At 37.6% G+C, this 16,346-nt stretch overlaps 1 protein-coding gene across 2 annotated transcripts in view; it reads right to left on the minus strand.

Annotated features, from left to right (window-relative positions):
* Positions 1–16,346, minus strand: part of LOC126266865 (isoleucine--tRNA ligase, mitochondrial) — a 105,146-nt gene that overhangs the window by 3,526 nt on the left and 85,274 nt on the right. For both annotated transcript variants that reach the window (XM_049971487.1, XM_049971486.1), the window contains exons 12-15: positions 15,378–15,512; positions 12,097–12,313; positions 11,896–12,002; positions 11,670–11,815 (exon numbers count right to left, since the gene is read on the minus strand). In XM_049971487.1, coding sequence (XP_049827444.1) covers positions 11,670–11,815; positions 11,896–12,002; positions 12,097–12,313; positions 15,378–15,512 — 605 coding nt within the window. The remainder of the gene's footprint in view (positions 1–11,669; positions 11,816–11,895; positions 12,003–12,096; positions 12,314–15,377; positions 15,513–16,346) is intronic.

A 16,346-nucleotide genomic window follows, 5' to 3' on the forward strand; every position in this document is an offset into this window, starting at 1 on the left:
TGTTGTGAACAAAAATAAAAGAAAACTGTATTAAATTTAATGAATAAAAGGCAGTTGTTATTTGAGAACACATAGTATAATATTACGCACAGTGCATCTGTATAGTATGTAGATTGTAAAACAACTATGTATACAAGATTTTAATGTTTAGATTAGATAAAAAGAAACAAATTTTTGTGTGATAAAAATGTAGTAGGTGTTTCATTTCCCTGCTAGGGGTATATGAAGGTTTTGATACTAGTGATCATCAGAAAAAGTGCTCAAACTGTCATTTGATGAATATTGTTTTAGAGATGATGTCCAGCTATAGTAGAGCACAACTTGCATCTGTGTGCTAATGATTGTCTAAAATGCTCAAAACAGTCAGATGTTGCAATAAATAATGGATCAACTTCAGATAAATGGGCCACAGGGTCTTCCTGACTGTATACCAGTGTCCTGTGCACCAAACACTTCACCTCCCTCCCACAAAAAGAAATCCATAGACGGTTAGCACCATCTCTACAACAATATTCATCACACAGCAGCTGGAAAACTGCCTCTGACTAGCATCAAAACTTCAAGGACTCCTAATGAGAAAACAATGTACCTGTGACATTTGTTTTCAAAAAATGTTTCTTTTTATCTCCTCTAAACACTCAAAATTTTTGTGTAGGCCTAAGTAGTTTTCTATGTACTCCACCACACACTATGTGGTGGCTTGCAGATAGCAAATGTACATATGAAACAACATTATAAAAAAAATTCTTTTTCTTTTTTAAAAAAAAAATCTTTTGCCTTTCAATATTCTGTATGAGTTCTGACTTTTTGTTTCATTTCATCATTAGAGAAAAGTGTTTGTTAGCTTATGTCTAAAATACATCAACCAATAAATTGTTACCTTTTTTTAAGTTTACCATGAGTGTGCAAATGGTGTTTCCATATGTGTAAAAAATACAGTGTGATACATGAAAGTGGAGAAACAATAACAAAGGACCTCGGTTTATAGCTGATACATTATACTGGCACAAATTACTCTTAAAACAAGGTAAAAAAAGCACTTAGAAAACACCTGTTCATTACACATTTGATCTCCTATGAACACCACTCACCCAATTTCCAAATACGCATATGGTGCAAAGAACTAATTGTTCAAAGGATGCAAAAGTAGTTTGTCTGAATCACATATTGTAAGACGTGGAGCATTCATAGTGAGCCACTATTCACTCCATAAAAAGTGTCATTGGGTCCTCATATATGGACATGTTGTTTTTGTTAATTTTAAATAGGATGTTGTAGTACCCAAATATCAACTTTGTATCATATTTTCAGCTGGTTTGGGGAAAAAAAAGATAAAATAAGTAAATAGGGTCAACAACTTAGCCTCCACATATCATGAGAAATAACAGATTTTGTGTGGCAGTGTTTCACCAGGGAAACAATTTCAACAACCAAAGTTTGGGGTCATAAAAACTAATGTGCTAAGTGTGAAGACTTTACAAGAACATTCTCTTTCTTGTAAGCTGCATTGTCTGTACCCGAGACTGTGGTTTAGCAGTAGAAATACACATGAAGTCTTCATCTGGTAGTTGAATATTGGTATTGGTATTTGTCTTACCACACGAAAACTTTATCTATTCGGTTACAATAGTTACAAGTGGTTGTACTAGATAGTTTCAAAATTATAACATTTTTTGTATAATTCCAATTTAGTAAGATATGAATTGACTGAATAACAAAACAGCATTTTATTTCCAAATAATCCTCATCAGTTATCAAAAGCTATTCATACTTGAGCACCTACATCCATATGCAGGCATACAAGATAAACTACCTTGGTTCTAGTCAACAGCTCTTGCATAATAAACACAGCTACTGTGAAAGATATGTGGTGATGAAAATTTTGAAGCTCACATAAAGTATATAAATATATTTGCCATTAGTCATGATAAAGTTATCCCATAACTCCCTTCAGTATTTCAAAACTACAACTACATGAGACAAAAGCAGTTAGACTACACCTGTTATTAAGGAACTGCTAGACATCTCCCCCCCTTACCAACCACACAAATACTGAGTATTCCTATTCACATGTATACAGTGCTTCAGACCAGCTATTCCAACAAATTTTCTCAAAAATGGTGCTTCTGACCTTTTTTGGATAAAGTGCACTCATTCTAGGCAAACCAGTGAAATTGAATAGAATGGTGAACCTTACACTGCCCAGAATCTTCTGAAAAATAAAGAACAAGTAGCAACCTCTTCCCACAGCTGGCTAAATACCGGTGATGAAAATATATTTCAACAACACACAAGGCTGAACATCAGCTCAGTGGCACACATTAGTGATATTGGTATTATTGTTGTTGTTGAGGTCTTCAGTCCTGAGACTGGTTTGATGCTGCTCTCCATGCTACTCTATCCTGTGCAAGCTTCTTCGTCCCCCAGTACCTACTGCAGCCTACATCCTTCTGAATCTGCTTAGTGTATTCATCTCTTGGACTCCTTCCACAATTTTTACCCTCCACGCTGCCCTCCAAAACTAAATTGGTGATCCCTCAATGTCTCAGAACATGTCCTACCAACCAATCCCTTCTTCTAGTCAAGTTGTGCCACATGCTCCTCTTCTCCCCAATTCTATTCAGTACCTCCTCATCAGTTATGTGATCTACCCATCTACTCCTCAGCATTCTTCTGTATCACCAAATTTCAAAAGCTTCTATTCTCTTTTTGTCTAAGCTATTTGTCATCCACATTTCACTTCCATACATGGCTACACTCCATACAAATACTTTCAGAAACAATTTCCTGACATTTAAATCTAGACTCGATGTTAACAAATTTTACTTCTTCAGAAATCCTTTCCTTGCCATTGCCAGTCTACATTTTATATCCTCCCTACTTCGACCATCATAATTTATTTTGCTCCCCAAATAGTAAAACTCCTTTACTACTTTAAGTGTCTCATTTCCTAATATAATTGCTTCAGTATCACCCGACTTCATTCGACTACATTCCATTATCCTTGTTTTGCTTTTGTTGATGTTCATCTTATGTCATTGGAAAAACCTCAAAGTTTTTATTTCTTCCCATGGATTTTGATACCTACTCCTAACTTTTCTTTTGTTTCCTTTATTGCTTGCTCAGTATACAGATTGAATAACATCGGGGATAGGCTACAACCCTGATTCACTCCCTTCCCAACCACTGCTTCCCTTCCATACCCCTCGACTCTTAGAACTGCCATCTGCTTTCTGTACAACTTGTAAATAGCCTTTTTCTCCCTGTATTTTACCCCTGCCACCTTCAGAATTTGAAAGATAGTATTCCAATCAACATTGTCGAAAGCTTTCTCTAAGTCTACAAATGCTAGAAACATAGTTTTGCCTTTCCTTAATCTTTCTTCTAAGATAAGTAGAAGGGTCAGTATTGCCTCACGTGTTCCAACTGATCTTCCCCGAGGTCGGCTTCTATCAGTTTTTCCATTCGTCGGTAAAGAATTCGCGTTAGTATTTTGCAGCTGTGACTTATTAAACTGATAGTTCTGTAATTTTCACATCTATCAACACCTGCTTCCTTTGGGATTGGAGTTAATATATTCTTTTTAAAGACTGAGGGTATTTCGCCTGTCTCATACATCTTGCTCACCAGATAGTAGAGTTTTGTCAGGACTGGCTCTCCCAAGGCTGTCAGTAGTTCTAATGGAATGTTGTCTACTCCGTGGGGCCTTCTTCCGACTCAGGTTTTTCAGTGCTCTGTCAAACTCTTCACGCAGTATCATATCTCCCACTTCATCTTCATCTACATCCTCTTCCATTTCCATAATATTGTCCTCAAGTACATCGCCCTTGTATAGACCCTCTATATACTCCTTCCGTCTTTCTGCTTTCCCTTCTTTGCTGAGAACTGGGTTTCCCATCAAAGCTCTTGATATTCATGCAAGTGGTTCTCTTTTCTCCAAAGGTCTCTTTAATTTTCCTGTAGGCAGTATCTATCTTATCCCTAGTGAGATAAGCCTCTATATCCTTACATTTGTCCTCTAGCCATCCCTGCTTAGCCATTTTGCACTTCCTGTCGATATCATTTTTGAGACGTTTGTATCCCTTTTTGCCTGTTTCATTTACTGCATTTTTATATTTACTCCTTTCATCAATTAAATTCAATATTTCTTCTGTTACCCAAGGATTTCTACTAGCCCTCGTCTTTTTACCTACTTGTTCCTCTGCTGCCTTCACTACTTCATCCCTCAAAGTTACCCATTCTTCTTCTACTGTATTTCTTTCCCTCATTCCTGTCAATTGTTCCCTTATGCTGTCCCTGAAACTCTGTACAACCTCTGGTTTAGTCAGTTTATCCAGATCCCATCTCCTTAAATATCCACCTTTTTGCAGTTTCTTCAGTTTTAATCTACAGTTCATAACCAATAGATTGTGGTCAGAGTTTACATCTGCCCCTGGCAATGTCTTACAATTTAAAACCTGGTTCCTAAATCTCTGTCTTACCATTATATAATCTATCTGATACCTTTTAGCATCTCCAGAGTTCTTCCATGTAAACAACCTTCTTTCATGATTCTTGATCCAAGTGTTAGCTATGATTAAGGTATGCTCTGTGCAAAATTCTACTAGGTGGCTTCCTCTTTCATTTCTTAGCCCCAATCCATATTCACCTACTATGTTTCCTTCTCTCCCTTTTCCTACTCTCGAATTCCAGTCACCCATGACTACCAAATTTTCATCTCCCTTCACTACCTGAATAATTTCTTTCATCTCATCATAGATTTCATCAATTTCTTCGTCATATGCAGAGGTAGTTGGCATATAAACTTGTACTACTGTAGTAGGCATGGGCTTTGTGTCTATCTTGGCACAATAATGCGTTCACTATGCTGTTTTTAGTAGCTTACCCGCACTCCTTTTTTTTTTATTCATTATTAAACCTACTCCAGCATTACCCCTATTTGATTTTGTATTTATAACCCTGTATTCACTTGACCAAAAGTCTTGTTCCTCCTGCCACCGTACTTCACTAATTCCCACTATATCTAATTTAACCTATCCATTTCCCTTTTTAAATTTTCTAACCTACCTGCCCGATTAAGGGATCTGACATTCCACGCTCCGATCCATAGAACGCCAGTTTTCTTTCTCCTGATAACGACGTCCTCCTGAGTAGTCCCCGCCCGGAGATCGAATGAGAGACTATTTTACTTCCGGAATATTTTACCCAAGAGGACGCCATCATCATTTAACCATACAGTAAAGCTGCATGCCCTCGAGAAAAATTACGGCTGTATTTTCCCCTTGCTTTCAGTACCAAACAGCAAGGCCATTTTGGTTAGTGTTACAAGGCCAGATCAATCAATCACCCAGACTGTTGCCCCTGCAACTACTGAAAAGGCTGCTGCCCCTCTTCAGGAACCACACGTTTGTCTGGCCTCTCAACAGATACCCCTCCGTTGTGGTTGCACCTACGGTACGGCTATCTGTATCGTTGAGGCACGCAAGCCTCCCCACCAACGGCAAGGTCCATGGTTCATGGGGGCGGGGTATAGATGCTAAAAAAGGTGGAAATTACTGCTTATTTATGCATCTGACATCTGCTGTCTCCATAATTGCAGAAATGAACACATGATCTGATTTACAGTGAAACTAGCATGAGCTGAAGTCTGAGATCTGAAAACTGGAAGGGCAGGAATGAAAGGTAGAGGAAGTTCCTGAAAGGTTGCATAGAAAAGGGAGAAGGAGGGGCTGACAGGCACAGTGGAGGAGGAGGTTTAATTACACAAGCAACCTCATAAACTGACTGAAGATAAATGAATAATTGAAGATAAATGATGATAAAGAAGCAAAGGCATAGAAAAAAAAATATCGTCCAGGTGCGAGCAGGACTTGCACTCTGAGACTTCTGCAAAAACTTAATTATGTATACAGGCAGTTCATCCATTCTGGACACTGAGAATCTTGAGGACTTTTGCCTGTTATCAACATTGTTATTAACAAGATATCAGTTCTGGAAATACCAAGACTTTTGAGAATATTTTACGTTTGAAGTCAGATGAAAAATGACAAAATAAATATACATTTCAAAACAAAGATTCCAAGACTTACCAAGCGGGAAAGCGCCGGCATACATTTCATGTGATGTAATTACAGGTTAAAAATTTTATGACTTTTTTTCCTTTATTTGTATTGTGAAACCCTGCTTCCTCCAAATTTAATGATTCTAAATCAACAAAAATTACCTTACAGGTATGATGAGTGAGAATGGAAGGGGAATAACTGCTGTCAGCTGTAGCGAAACATGAAACAGAAATGTGTATTGGACTGGGATTTTAATCCGGGATCTCCTGTTTACTAGGCACGTGCGGTACCCACTGCGCCATCCGGGACACAGTGTTATTGCAACTGCACGGACTACCTCAGTAAGCTTTGCGGCCAATTCACACTCCCACCGAGCAGCATCTATCCACAGTCCCTGTCCATTATACTCCTATTTGCTACTCAGATCCCCACAGGAGGTTGGACATCTTTCATGCATTTGCACTGAAGAAAATGGATCCATTCTCCAGGCAGGCTTATCAATTATATAAATGTGTGGTGTCTGTTGTGACTTAGAAGTTCCAATTTTTTAAACCAACAGTGGATCTTAGATCTTATTACGTGACATAGGTTTTGATGAGTGAGTTTGCAAGTATCAAGAAACGTGACATAAATGGCCATATCTTTTGCTTGCAATGACTTAAAAGATTCAATTTCTTTGTATCGCCAAGGGATCTTCGACCCTGTTATGTGCCATCAATTTCAATATAATACTTCTATCTGTCCCTTAAAAAGGGTTTTTAACAGCAGAGGATGAAAAGATTGAAGAGATGTATGATGAGATAAAAGAAATTATTCAGATAGTGTAGGGAAAAGAAAATTTAATAATCATGGGGAACTGTAATTCGATGGTAGGAAAAGAAAGAGAAGGAAAAGTAGTAGATGAATATGGAATGGGGGTAGGGAATCAAAGAGGAAGCCGCCTTGTAGGATTTTGCACAGAGTGTAACTTAATGACAGCTAACACTTGGTTTAAGACTCATGAAGGAAGGTTGTATACGTGGAAGAGGCCTGGAGACACTGGAGGGTTTCAGATATATTATATAATGGTAAGACAGATTTAGGAACCACATTTTAAATTGTATTGGTTATGAATTGTAGATTAAACTGAAGAAACTTCCAAAAAGGTGGAAATTTAAGGAGATGGGACCTGGACAAACTGAAATAACCAGAGGTTTTAGAGTGTTTCAGAGAGAGCATTAGGGAATGATTGACAAGAACAGGGGAATGAAATACAGTAAAAGAAGAATGGACAGATTTGAGAGATTAAACAGTGAAGGCAGTGGAGGATCAAGCAGGTAAAAAGACGAGGGCTAGTAGAAATCATTGGGTAACAGAAGAGATATTGAATTTAATTGATGAAAGGAGAAAATGCAGTAAATGAAGCAGGTGAAAGGGAATACAAATGTCTCAAAAATGAGATCAACTGGAAGTCTATACAAGGGCGATGTACTTCAGAGCAATATTATGGAAATGGAAGAGGACATGGGTGAAGATGAAATAGGAGATGTAAGGATGTAGAAGGATATATCACTACAAGTAAGATACATACTGCCTACAGGAAAATTAAAGTCCCCTTGAAGAAAAGAGAACCACTTGTATGAATATCAAGAGCTCAGATGGAAAACCAGTTCTAAGCAAAGAAGGGAAAGCAGAAAGACAGAAGGAGTATATAGAGGATCTATACAAGGGCGATGTACTTCAGGGCAATATTATGGAAATGGAAGAGGACATAGGTGAAGATGAAATAGGAGATGTAAGCTGAAACAAGGCCCCATGCATAGACAACATTCTATTAGTATTACTGATAGCCTTGGGGGAGCCAGCGCTGACAAAACTCTACCGTCTGCTGAGCAGAGAAGAATATAATAGTTCCAATCCCAAAGAAAGCAGGTGTTGACTTGTGTGAAAATTACCAACCTATCAGTTTAATAAGTCATGGCTGCAAAATACTGACATGAATTCTTTACAGACGAATGGAAAAAGGGTAGAAGCCGACATCGGGGAAGAGCAGTTTGGACTAAATAGAAATGTTGGAACATGTGAGGCAATACTGATCCTATGATTTATCTTAGAAGATAGATTAGGAAAAGGCAAAACTATGTTTCTAGCATTTGTAGACTTAGAGAAAGCTTTTCACAATGTTGACTGGAATACTCTCTTTCAAATTCTAAAGGTGGCAGGGGTAAAATACTGGGAGTGAAAGGCTATTTACAATTTGTACAGAAGGCAGATGGCAGTTATAAGAGTCGAGGGATATGAAGGGAAGCAGTGGTTGGGAAGGGAGTGAGACAGGGTTTTAGGCTATCCCCAATGTTATTCACTCTATATATCGAGCAAGAAGTAAAGGAAACAAAAGAAAAATTCGGAGTAGGAAATAAAATTCATGGAGAAGAAATAAAAACTTTGAGGTTCGCCGATGGCATTGTAATTCTGTCAGAGACAGCAAAGGACCTGGAAGAGCAATTGAGCAGAATGGACAGTGTCTTGAAAGGAGAATATAAGATGAACATCAACAAATGCAAAATGAGGATAATGGAATGTAGTCTAACTGAATCAGGTGATGCTGGAGGCTATTAGATTAGGAAATGAGACACTTACAGTAATAGACGAGTTTTGCTATTTGGGGAGCAAAATAAATGATGATGGTAGAAGTAGGGAGGACATAAAATGTAGACTGGCAATGGCAAGAAAAGCATTTCTGAAGAAGAGAAATTTGTTAACATCGAGTATAAATTTAAGCGTCAGGAAGTCTTCTCTCTAAGTATTTGTATGGAGTGTAGACATGTATTGGTGTGATACGTGGTCAATAAATAGCTTAGACAAGAGAAAAGAAGCTTTTGAAATGTGATGCTACATATGAATGTTAAGATTAGATGGGTAGATCATGTAACTAATGAGGAGGTACTGAATAGAATTGGGGAGAAAAGGAATTTGTGGCACAACTTGATGAGAAGGAAGGATCGGTTGGTAGGGCATGTTCTGAGGCATCAAGGGATCACCAATTTAGTATTGGAGGGCAGCGCGGAGGGTAGAAATCGTAGAGGGAGACCAAGAGATGAATACACTAAGCAGATTCAGAAGGATGTAGGGTGCAGTAGTTACTTGGTAATGAAGAGCTTGCACAGGATAGAGTAGCATGGAGAGATGCACCAAACCAGTCTCTGCGCTGAAGACCACAACAACAACATTTGGAAAGGCAGACAGTCAGTCAGCTAAAAAATGACAAAAAACATTTTTTTCATGTGATATAATAACAAATTAACTATTTTGGGAATTTTTCCTTTACTTTTATTGTGAAACCTTGTTGCTTGCCCAATTTCATGATTCTAGATCAACGGGAAGTATCCTATAGGTTTTGCGAGTTTGCGAGTATACACAATGACTGTATCTCTTGGTTACAGTGACTTAGAAACTTGCATTTCTTACACAATCAAGGGATTGTAGACCATAGTGAGTGACATAAATTTGAACTTCTAAGTCTGCCTACTGATGAGAAAAAAATTCTTAATAGTTGGACATACAGGAAGACAGATGGACAGCAAAGTGATCCTATAAGGTTTCTGTTTTTACTGATTGATTAAAGATTCCAAAAAAGGAAAGTCTAAGGCAAGCAAGGAAAAAGAATGGAAACTAGATGAATGGAAGAACACAGTTAGGTGAGTGAAGAGAAGACAAAGTAGCAGGATGACAGAGACTAGCAGAGGTTCAAACGAGAAGGGTTGTTTTGCCCATGGGAGGTAAGCAAGAGACATATTACTATACAGGAGGACTTGTGCTGGAGACTTGGAATTAGCACAAAGGTGGACTTGAAACTAGTATTAAAGCAGCTGTTGAAATCAACTGAGTTATGTACAGAAGCTTGCTCTGCAGTTATATTATCTGCTTTATCCCTGTCAATGATTTTACAATGCCCATTAAACTATTTGGCTTCATGTGCACATATAATGCTGGTCAGCAGTTTTAACAGGGTTGATAGTCAGCTTGTGCATACAGTTCTATATTTAATGAGGTAGATCAGTATAAGGAGAGATGCACAGGAGCAACATGCATGTCAGAAATCTGGGCCATTAAAAACATTTAGCTTCAGGGTGCACAGTTCTAGGGGCAGAAGTGGCACATAGACAAACCAAAATATCATAGGTTGGGAGTCCAGAGAAAGTCTTGTAAAGAATACTCCTCAATTGAGGATATGATGATGAAAGAAGGAAGACAGGAATATCATGGTTTAACATCCTTTCTATAACATGATCATTAGAGGCAGAGCACAATTTCAGATCGGAAATGAATTTGGCCATGCCTATTTCAAACGAACCAACATGGCATTTGCAATAAATGATTTTGGAAAACAATAAAAAGCTTAAATCCAGGTGATTGGATGGGGATTTGAATTGCCATCCTCCCACATACCAGTCCACTGTGCAAACTGCAGAATCACCTCTACTGAAGATTGTGGTTGAAGTTCTTTGGATCTAAGTGGTGCCGGTAGTGGTGGTGGAATAGGAAGAGAGGGTGGAGTTCGTAGGGGGCAGAGGAGGAGGTGGAAGAGGAAGAGGAAGTGGAGGAGGAGGACAAAGTAGGATGATATGAAACTGTAGTATATAAACCTGGATTTTCTGTGTGCCAGGTCATAAGAGATTACTTTCTACAAGCATTTTTTGTGTTCCTTATGTCTTTTGACATTCTATTTCACCTTTTAATATTAGGTGCTATTTCTGCCTTAGTTATACATTTTAATACCATATTGTAACTGAAGCGCATTTTTAATTAGAGAACAAATGAAAATCTATCAACATTACTTCAAAACTACCACATAATTTTATGAAACAATGCAAGTCCATGTTGGAATCATAACAATATTATAAAGGACAGACAGCATCTCACCACATAGAGGTGGCATTAAGTCGCACACAGGCAGAATGAAAAAGACTGCTGAATGTTTAAGCTTTCTGACAAAAAAAGTCTCTCTCACACACACACACACACACACACACACACACACACGGCTAGGCCAGAGACAGTGGTCCTGTGTGAGTGTGTGTGTGTGTGTGTGTGTGTGTGTGTGTGTGTGTGTGTGTGTGTGTGTGACTCCATCTCTTCTATATGTGGTGGTAGCAACCTATCCTTTTCGTAACATAATTTTATGACATTTATTACACCCATATTCATGCAGTTTGTGGAAACGCTCCACTTTAGTTCACCTTAGCTAACTGAATGACTGAATACTGTGAACTGTGAACATACAATTATTGCCATTTGTTCTTACACACATTCTAATTTAGTTGCAACTAATCTATTTCAAGCAAGTTTCTTGTGAAGCGCATGTTACATTAAAAAAAAAAAAAAGAAAGGGGGAGGGAATGAACAATCAGTTACATCAAACATGCAGAACAAACAAAGATAAAGTTCAAGTAAATAATTCACTGTCCCACGGAGAAATTTCTCTCCATAGAAATAATGCTAATCCATGGCCTCTACTGAACACCAACCTGCATCTAAAAATACAAGAAGAAGAAATTACTGAACAACATGCTGCATCACGTAATACAAGAAGAAGAAAACAAACAAAAAGTTAGGCATTGAACTCACCCACAAAATAGGGATGGTGGAGATAAACTTCCTCTGCAAGAAATGGTAAAACTGGGGCAATCATATGTGTAACACCTTCCAGTATATGGCTCAGCACCAACTGACAAGCTCTTCTCTTAGGAGAGTTAGGCGATTCACAATAAAGTCTGAAAATTATTTGTATTATTGCCTCTACCATTAGTTTGAGATAAAAATAAACAATAAAGAAAAGGACTTCACCACTCACCTGTCTTTTATCAGATGACAGTATAGTGCTGATAGATCATTGGTGACAAAGTTTGTCATGAGTTTACAAACATGGTTGAACTGATAAGTGTCATACATTGCCACAACCTAAAACATGATGATCCTTGTATGTATCAGAATAAACAGACCTTAAGTCAAAAGTTCAACTTCCGTAATAAAAAATTTAGTTGGGAACAAGTACCTCTTTTTCCAAACCAAAGAGCAGATTGAGTAAGTACTTGTCCAAGTTGTATAAATGTAGAGCATCATTGTCACTCTTATTCTGGAAATCGTTTATGGACCCAAGGATAAAGCGCAGCACAAGGCGTATTTTTTGGATAGAATCTGCAGAGCTGTCTAACAAACTGTTGCTTATACTTATGTTACCATGATGCGTACCATGTGAAGCAACCCACCACCTGTAATTGAAAGTACAGTATTTGGGGAAAAAGATGTAATTATTGCACAACATAAAATCAATATGATGAGTAAGTGAAATAAGACTGTAAAATGTATCACATATTACTAATACTGACCAATTGATCAATTTTTAGAGTTTAAACACATTCCTTCAACTGGTACCAAATTGCTGGATACGAGGCTCATTCAGAATGTTTTTTTATGGAAGGCAAAATCCTTCACATAAGAGTACTCTCCTTCTAGATATTCACACTGTGCAATATGCCATCTGTGAAACATTACACACAAACATTTTTGTAAGAAAAGAAACTGCTACTGGTGCCTAAAAAGGAATGTGCACTTCAGTTGTTAAGAAACTGATTGGAGGCATGTGTTCTGTTCCTTCATAAACACACTCAGATAACAAATATCTCTGATGTACATGGGTTTGTGTAGAAGTGGGTGACAATTAATTATTGTAAACTCAGGAATGTTTTCAAAAGAAAATCACAATTTTCCTAATACAGGACAAATCATAAGGGAATGACAAGACACTTCCTCAAGACAGGTGGTATTACAAAGTGATTAATTCAAACAATCGAAAATCCAGGATGGAATGTAAGAATAATTGTGGCTCAGCATCTCCGCAATAAAATAATTAAACTGCATTTCAAATAGAAAGCCATTACCAGAGCACTAAAATTTCTGAAATCTTTAATTTTGGAAGACACAGTCAGTTACTTACAATTGCTCTAAATCCAAGAAATTCATTCAATTTGTAGAATCCAAAACACAAAATGAATACAATTTGTGGTGCAAAAGTGTTACCTTCTCATACATAAGCTGTGAGCGATCATATCATAATACTAAAACTTAAAGCAGGCAAGGTACTAGCAATAATTTCCACGTACTGTATGATATTTAGGTACACAACTGAAATTCATTAGCAGCATGATACAAATATGACTGCTGACTTCCCAACCACCTTATATTGTTATACATTGTGCAATCGATCTGAAATAAGATCATTATTCACCAGCAATTGTAGCATTGTTCCCTCCGAAGACCTTTCCCATTTTTAATTCCCAATGTATGAAACAACATTTCCTAACCCTCCAAAATTATTTGAGGTCTCATTTAACTGTTAATGTATTATTAAGTGCATCATCACTGTTGCAATGAGAAGAATATCATTTTGTGGTATGAACAGTGGATCACAACAGAAATTGAATTCCAACAGAAAGCTCTAAATATGACATGTGTACTACAGATAATTTAGGAGTAAAGGTAACAAATCACTGGATAGTTGAAGCATTGATTCGAATTAATGCTCCACTATTCTGTAAGTTGTTACCTTTAATTCTACATTATTCATATTACGCCATAACATTTCATTAATTCTACATTATTCATATTACGCCATAACATTTCATAACATGTGTGTAATCAGTTTAAACAATGACCCTTATCCCACGGACTATTCCGATGGGTTTAAAGTTGATGCACTAATGGTCTGCTCATAATACATCTACACAAATGACAATAATAGCAGTAAGTTCAACATAGCTAGAACATTTTTATAGTTTTTCTCCATACACCGCCTGAAAAATTATAGGCTGTTTGTGCATCTTTTTACACTGATAACTGAACTGTATAAGGGGTGTTCAATAAGTATTGTAACACGTTCTTTTCTTGGACAATTTCAGTTGAAAAAATGTGGAATTTGTTGTAGGATAGGGTGGAATATTCCCATTTAGCCCCTATGGTTTCATTAAGTTCTGATTGGTGGTGGCACTAAAAGTAGCCTCCAAAATGGCATCTGTAACACAGGTGCATTCCAAGCAAAGAGCTGTCACTTAGTTTCTATTGGCAGAAAAACAGAGCATCACAGACATTCATAAACGCTTGCAGAATAACTGCTATGACCTCCTGCAGCAAACAAAAGCATGGTGAGTCTTTGGGTGAGGTATCTTATCATCACAACAATTTCACGCAACTCTGCCCGATCTCCCATTCGTCGTCCAGCTGTACACAGCTGCGTGTGGACGGATTTGTTCGAAGTGATCAACAGATCACAACCAAACACCTCACTGCTCAACTAGATGTCTCTGTTGGTAGTGCTGAAACGCTCATCCGCCTGTTGAGTTGTTCAAAGGTGTGTGCCCGCTGAGTTCCTGGCCGCCTAACAGACGACCATAAAGAAAAACAAAGGACCATTTGTGCAGAATTGCTTGCACATTATGAGGACGATCATAACAATTTTTTGTCGAACATCATGGCCGGTTTTAAAACATGAGTTCATCACTTCGAACTGGAAATAAAATAGCAATCCATGAAGTGGTATCACACCACCTCTCCTCCAAAGAAACAGTTCAAGGTCGCACCCTTAGATGATAAAGTCATTGTAGCAGTCTTCTGGGACTCGGAAGGGTTATTCTGTTAGAGGTCCTCCCTCACTGTGCAACAATCAACTCTGAAGTGTATTTTGCTACCATTAGGAAATTGAAATAATGACTTCAGTGTGTTTGTTCTCACAAAAATGCAAACAAACTTTTCCTTCTACATGACAATGCATGACCTCACACAATCTGTGCACTTGAGAGGAGCTCACAATACTTCATTCTAATGTTCTTACTCATCCATCCTACAGCCCAGATCTTGTACCTTCTGACTTCCATCTGTTTGGCCCAGTAGAGGCTGCAAGAAGCAGTACATGGATTTTAGGAACGTAACTCATGAAATATGACACTGGCTTTGACCTCAACCAGTAGAGTAATAACATGTGGCCATACAGCCCTTTGCAGTAAGATAGTGTGCACTGAATGGAGATTATGTCAAGAACAAGAGTTTTGTACCCAAAAGAGTGGGGAATAATACTGTGTACTGGAATCCTCCTGAATAAAACCAACCTGCTTTCAGAAAAAAATTGTTGGAATAATTCTTGAACACTCTTCGTATTTCCAATATTGGCACCATCACTTATCAAACTACAGTAATCTTCAAAATCCCGCCACAGATCATAAGGCATGTGCTGCACTTAATTTTTAGTTTTGATTCATTGTTTCAGTTGATATGATCTTATACCTGAGAACATCAGTCCCATAAGCTGGTATGTGTTTGCTGCCTTCAGTAATGTCAACTGGATCTACAACATTTCCCAATGACTTTGACATTTTTCGACCATTTCCATCAACTGCAAATCCATGAACAAATATAGCCCTGTGAATTACAAAACAAAGGTACATTTCAGTATTTTTTCAGCCTTTAACAATCAGATTTTGATTGTCTAAATCCTACACATAATTATTATTTAATCTGTCCATAAAAGAGAATGACCTCTTTGCTTGATGAAACCCTGTAATATTTCTTACTAACACTAGTTTCATGTATGATATGAAAGTAAAATAAAAATTTTGTGAAAGGATCATGTACCCTATTGAGCAACAATCATATCGGTAGGAATAAATGTAATCACTTGTCATATAATTGAAGCACAGGAAGAAAAAGCAAAACAACAGAACTACTTGTGGCTACAATAAGATTAACGATTAACCTTGTGTGTGTGTAAACCACAACTAAATTTATAATTTTGACATAAACTGTTATTTTCATTAAAAAATATCTCCTTTATGGAAGACTCCCAAGAACCTGTTATGAAATTATTAACTCACCAGCTGAGAAACCTGGCATTACACAGGTATATATTTAAAGCTGTGCCTGACACTTCGTACACGTGTAGTTTATTTTTTACTTATAAAGCTTGTTAGTACAATGTTTGAAGTTGTATGATTTAAGACATGAACAAAGATCTTGGTTGGTTCACTAACACAGGAGAGATGGCAGTAGGAAAACCAACTGACACTAAGTTCCACACCCAAAATATGCAGTGTTTGGCCTTGTGCTTAGTTTATGGTATAACATAAGCTCACCAGGAACTGTACACATTTAAAGTAAAATGGTGAATTGTTAGGAATAAGAATAATTTGGGGTATAAAAACTCACTCGCCTATGCCACTTTTCATCAAAATTTCTGCTTTTATAGTGTTACGCTGA

The sequence above is a fragment of the Schistocerca gregaria genome, chromosome 4, assembly GCF_023897955.1.
Source record: "Schistocerca gregaria isolate iqSchGreg1 chromosome 4, iqSchGreg1.2, whole genome shotgun sequence".
NCBI lineage: Eukaryota > Metazoa > Arthropoda > Insecta > Orthoptera > Acrididae > Schistocerca > Schistocerca gregaria.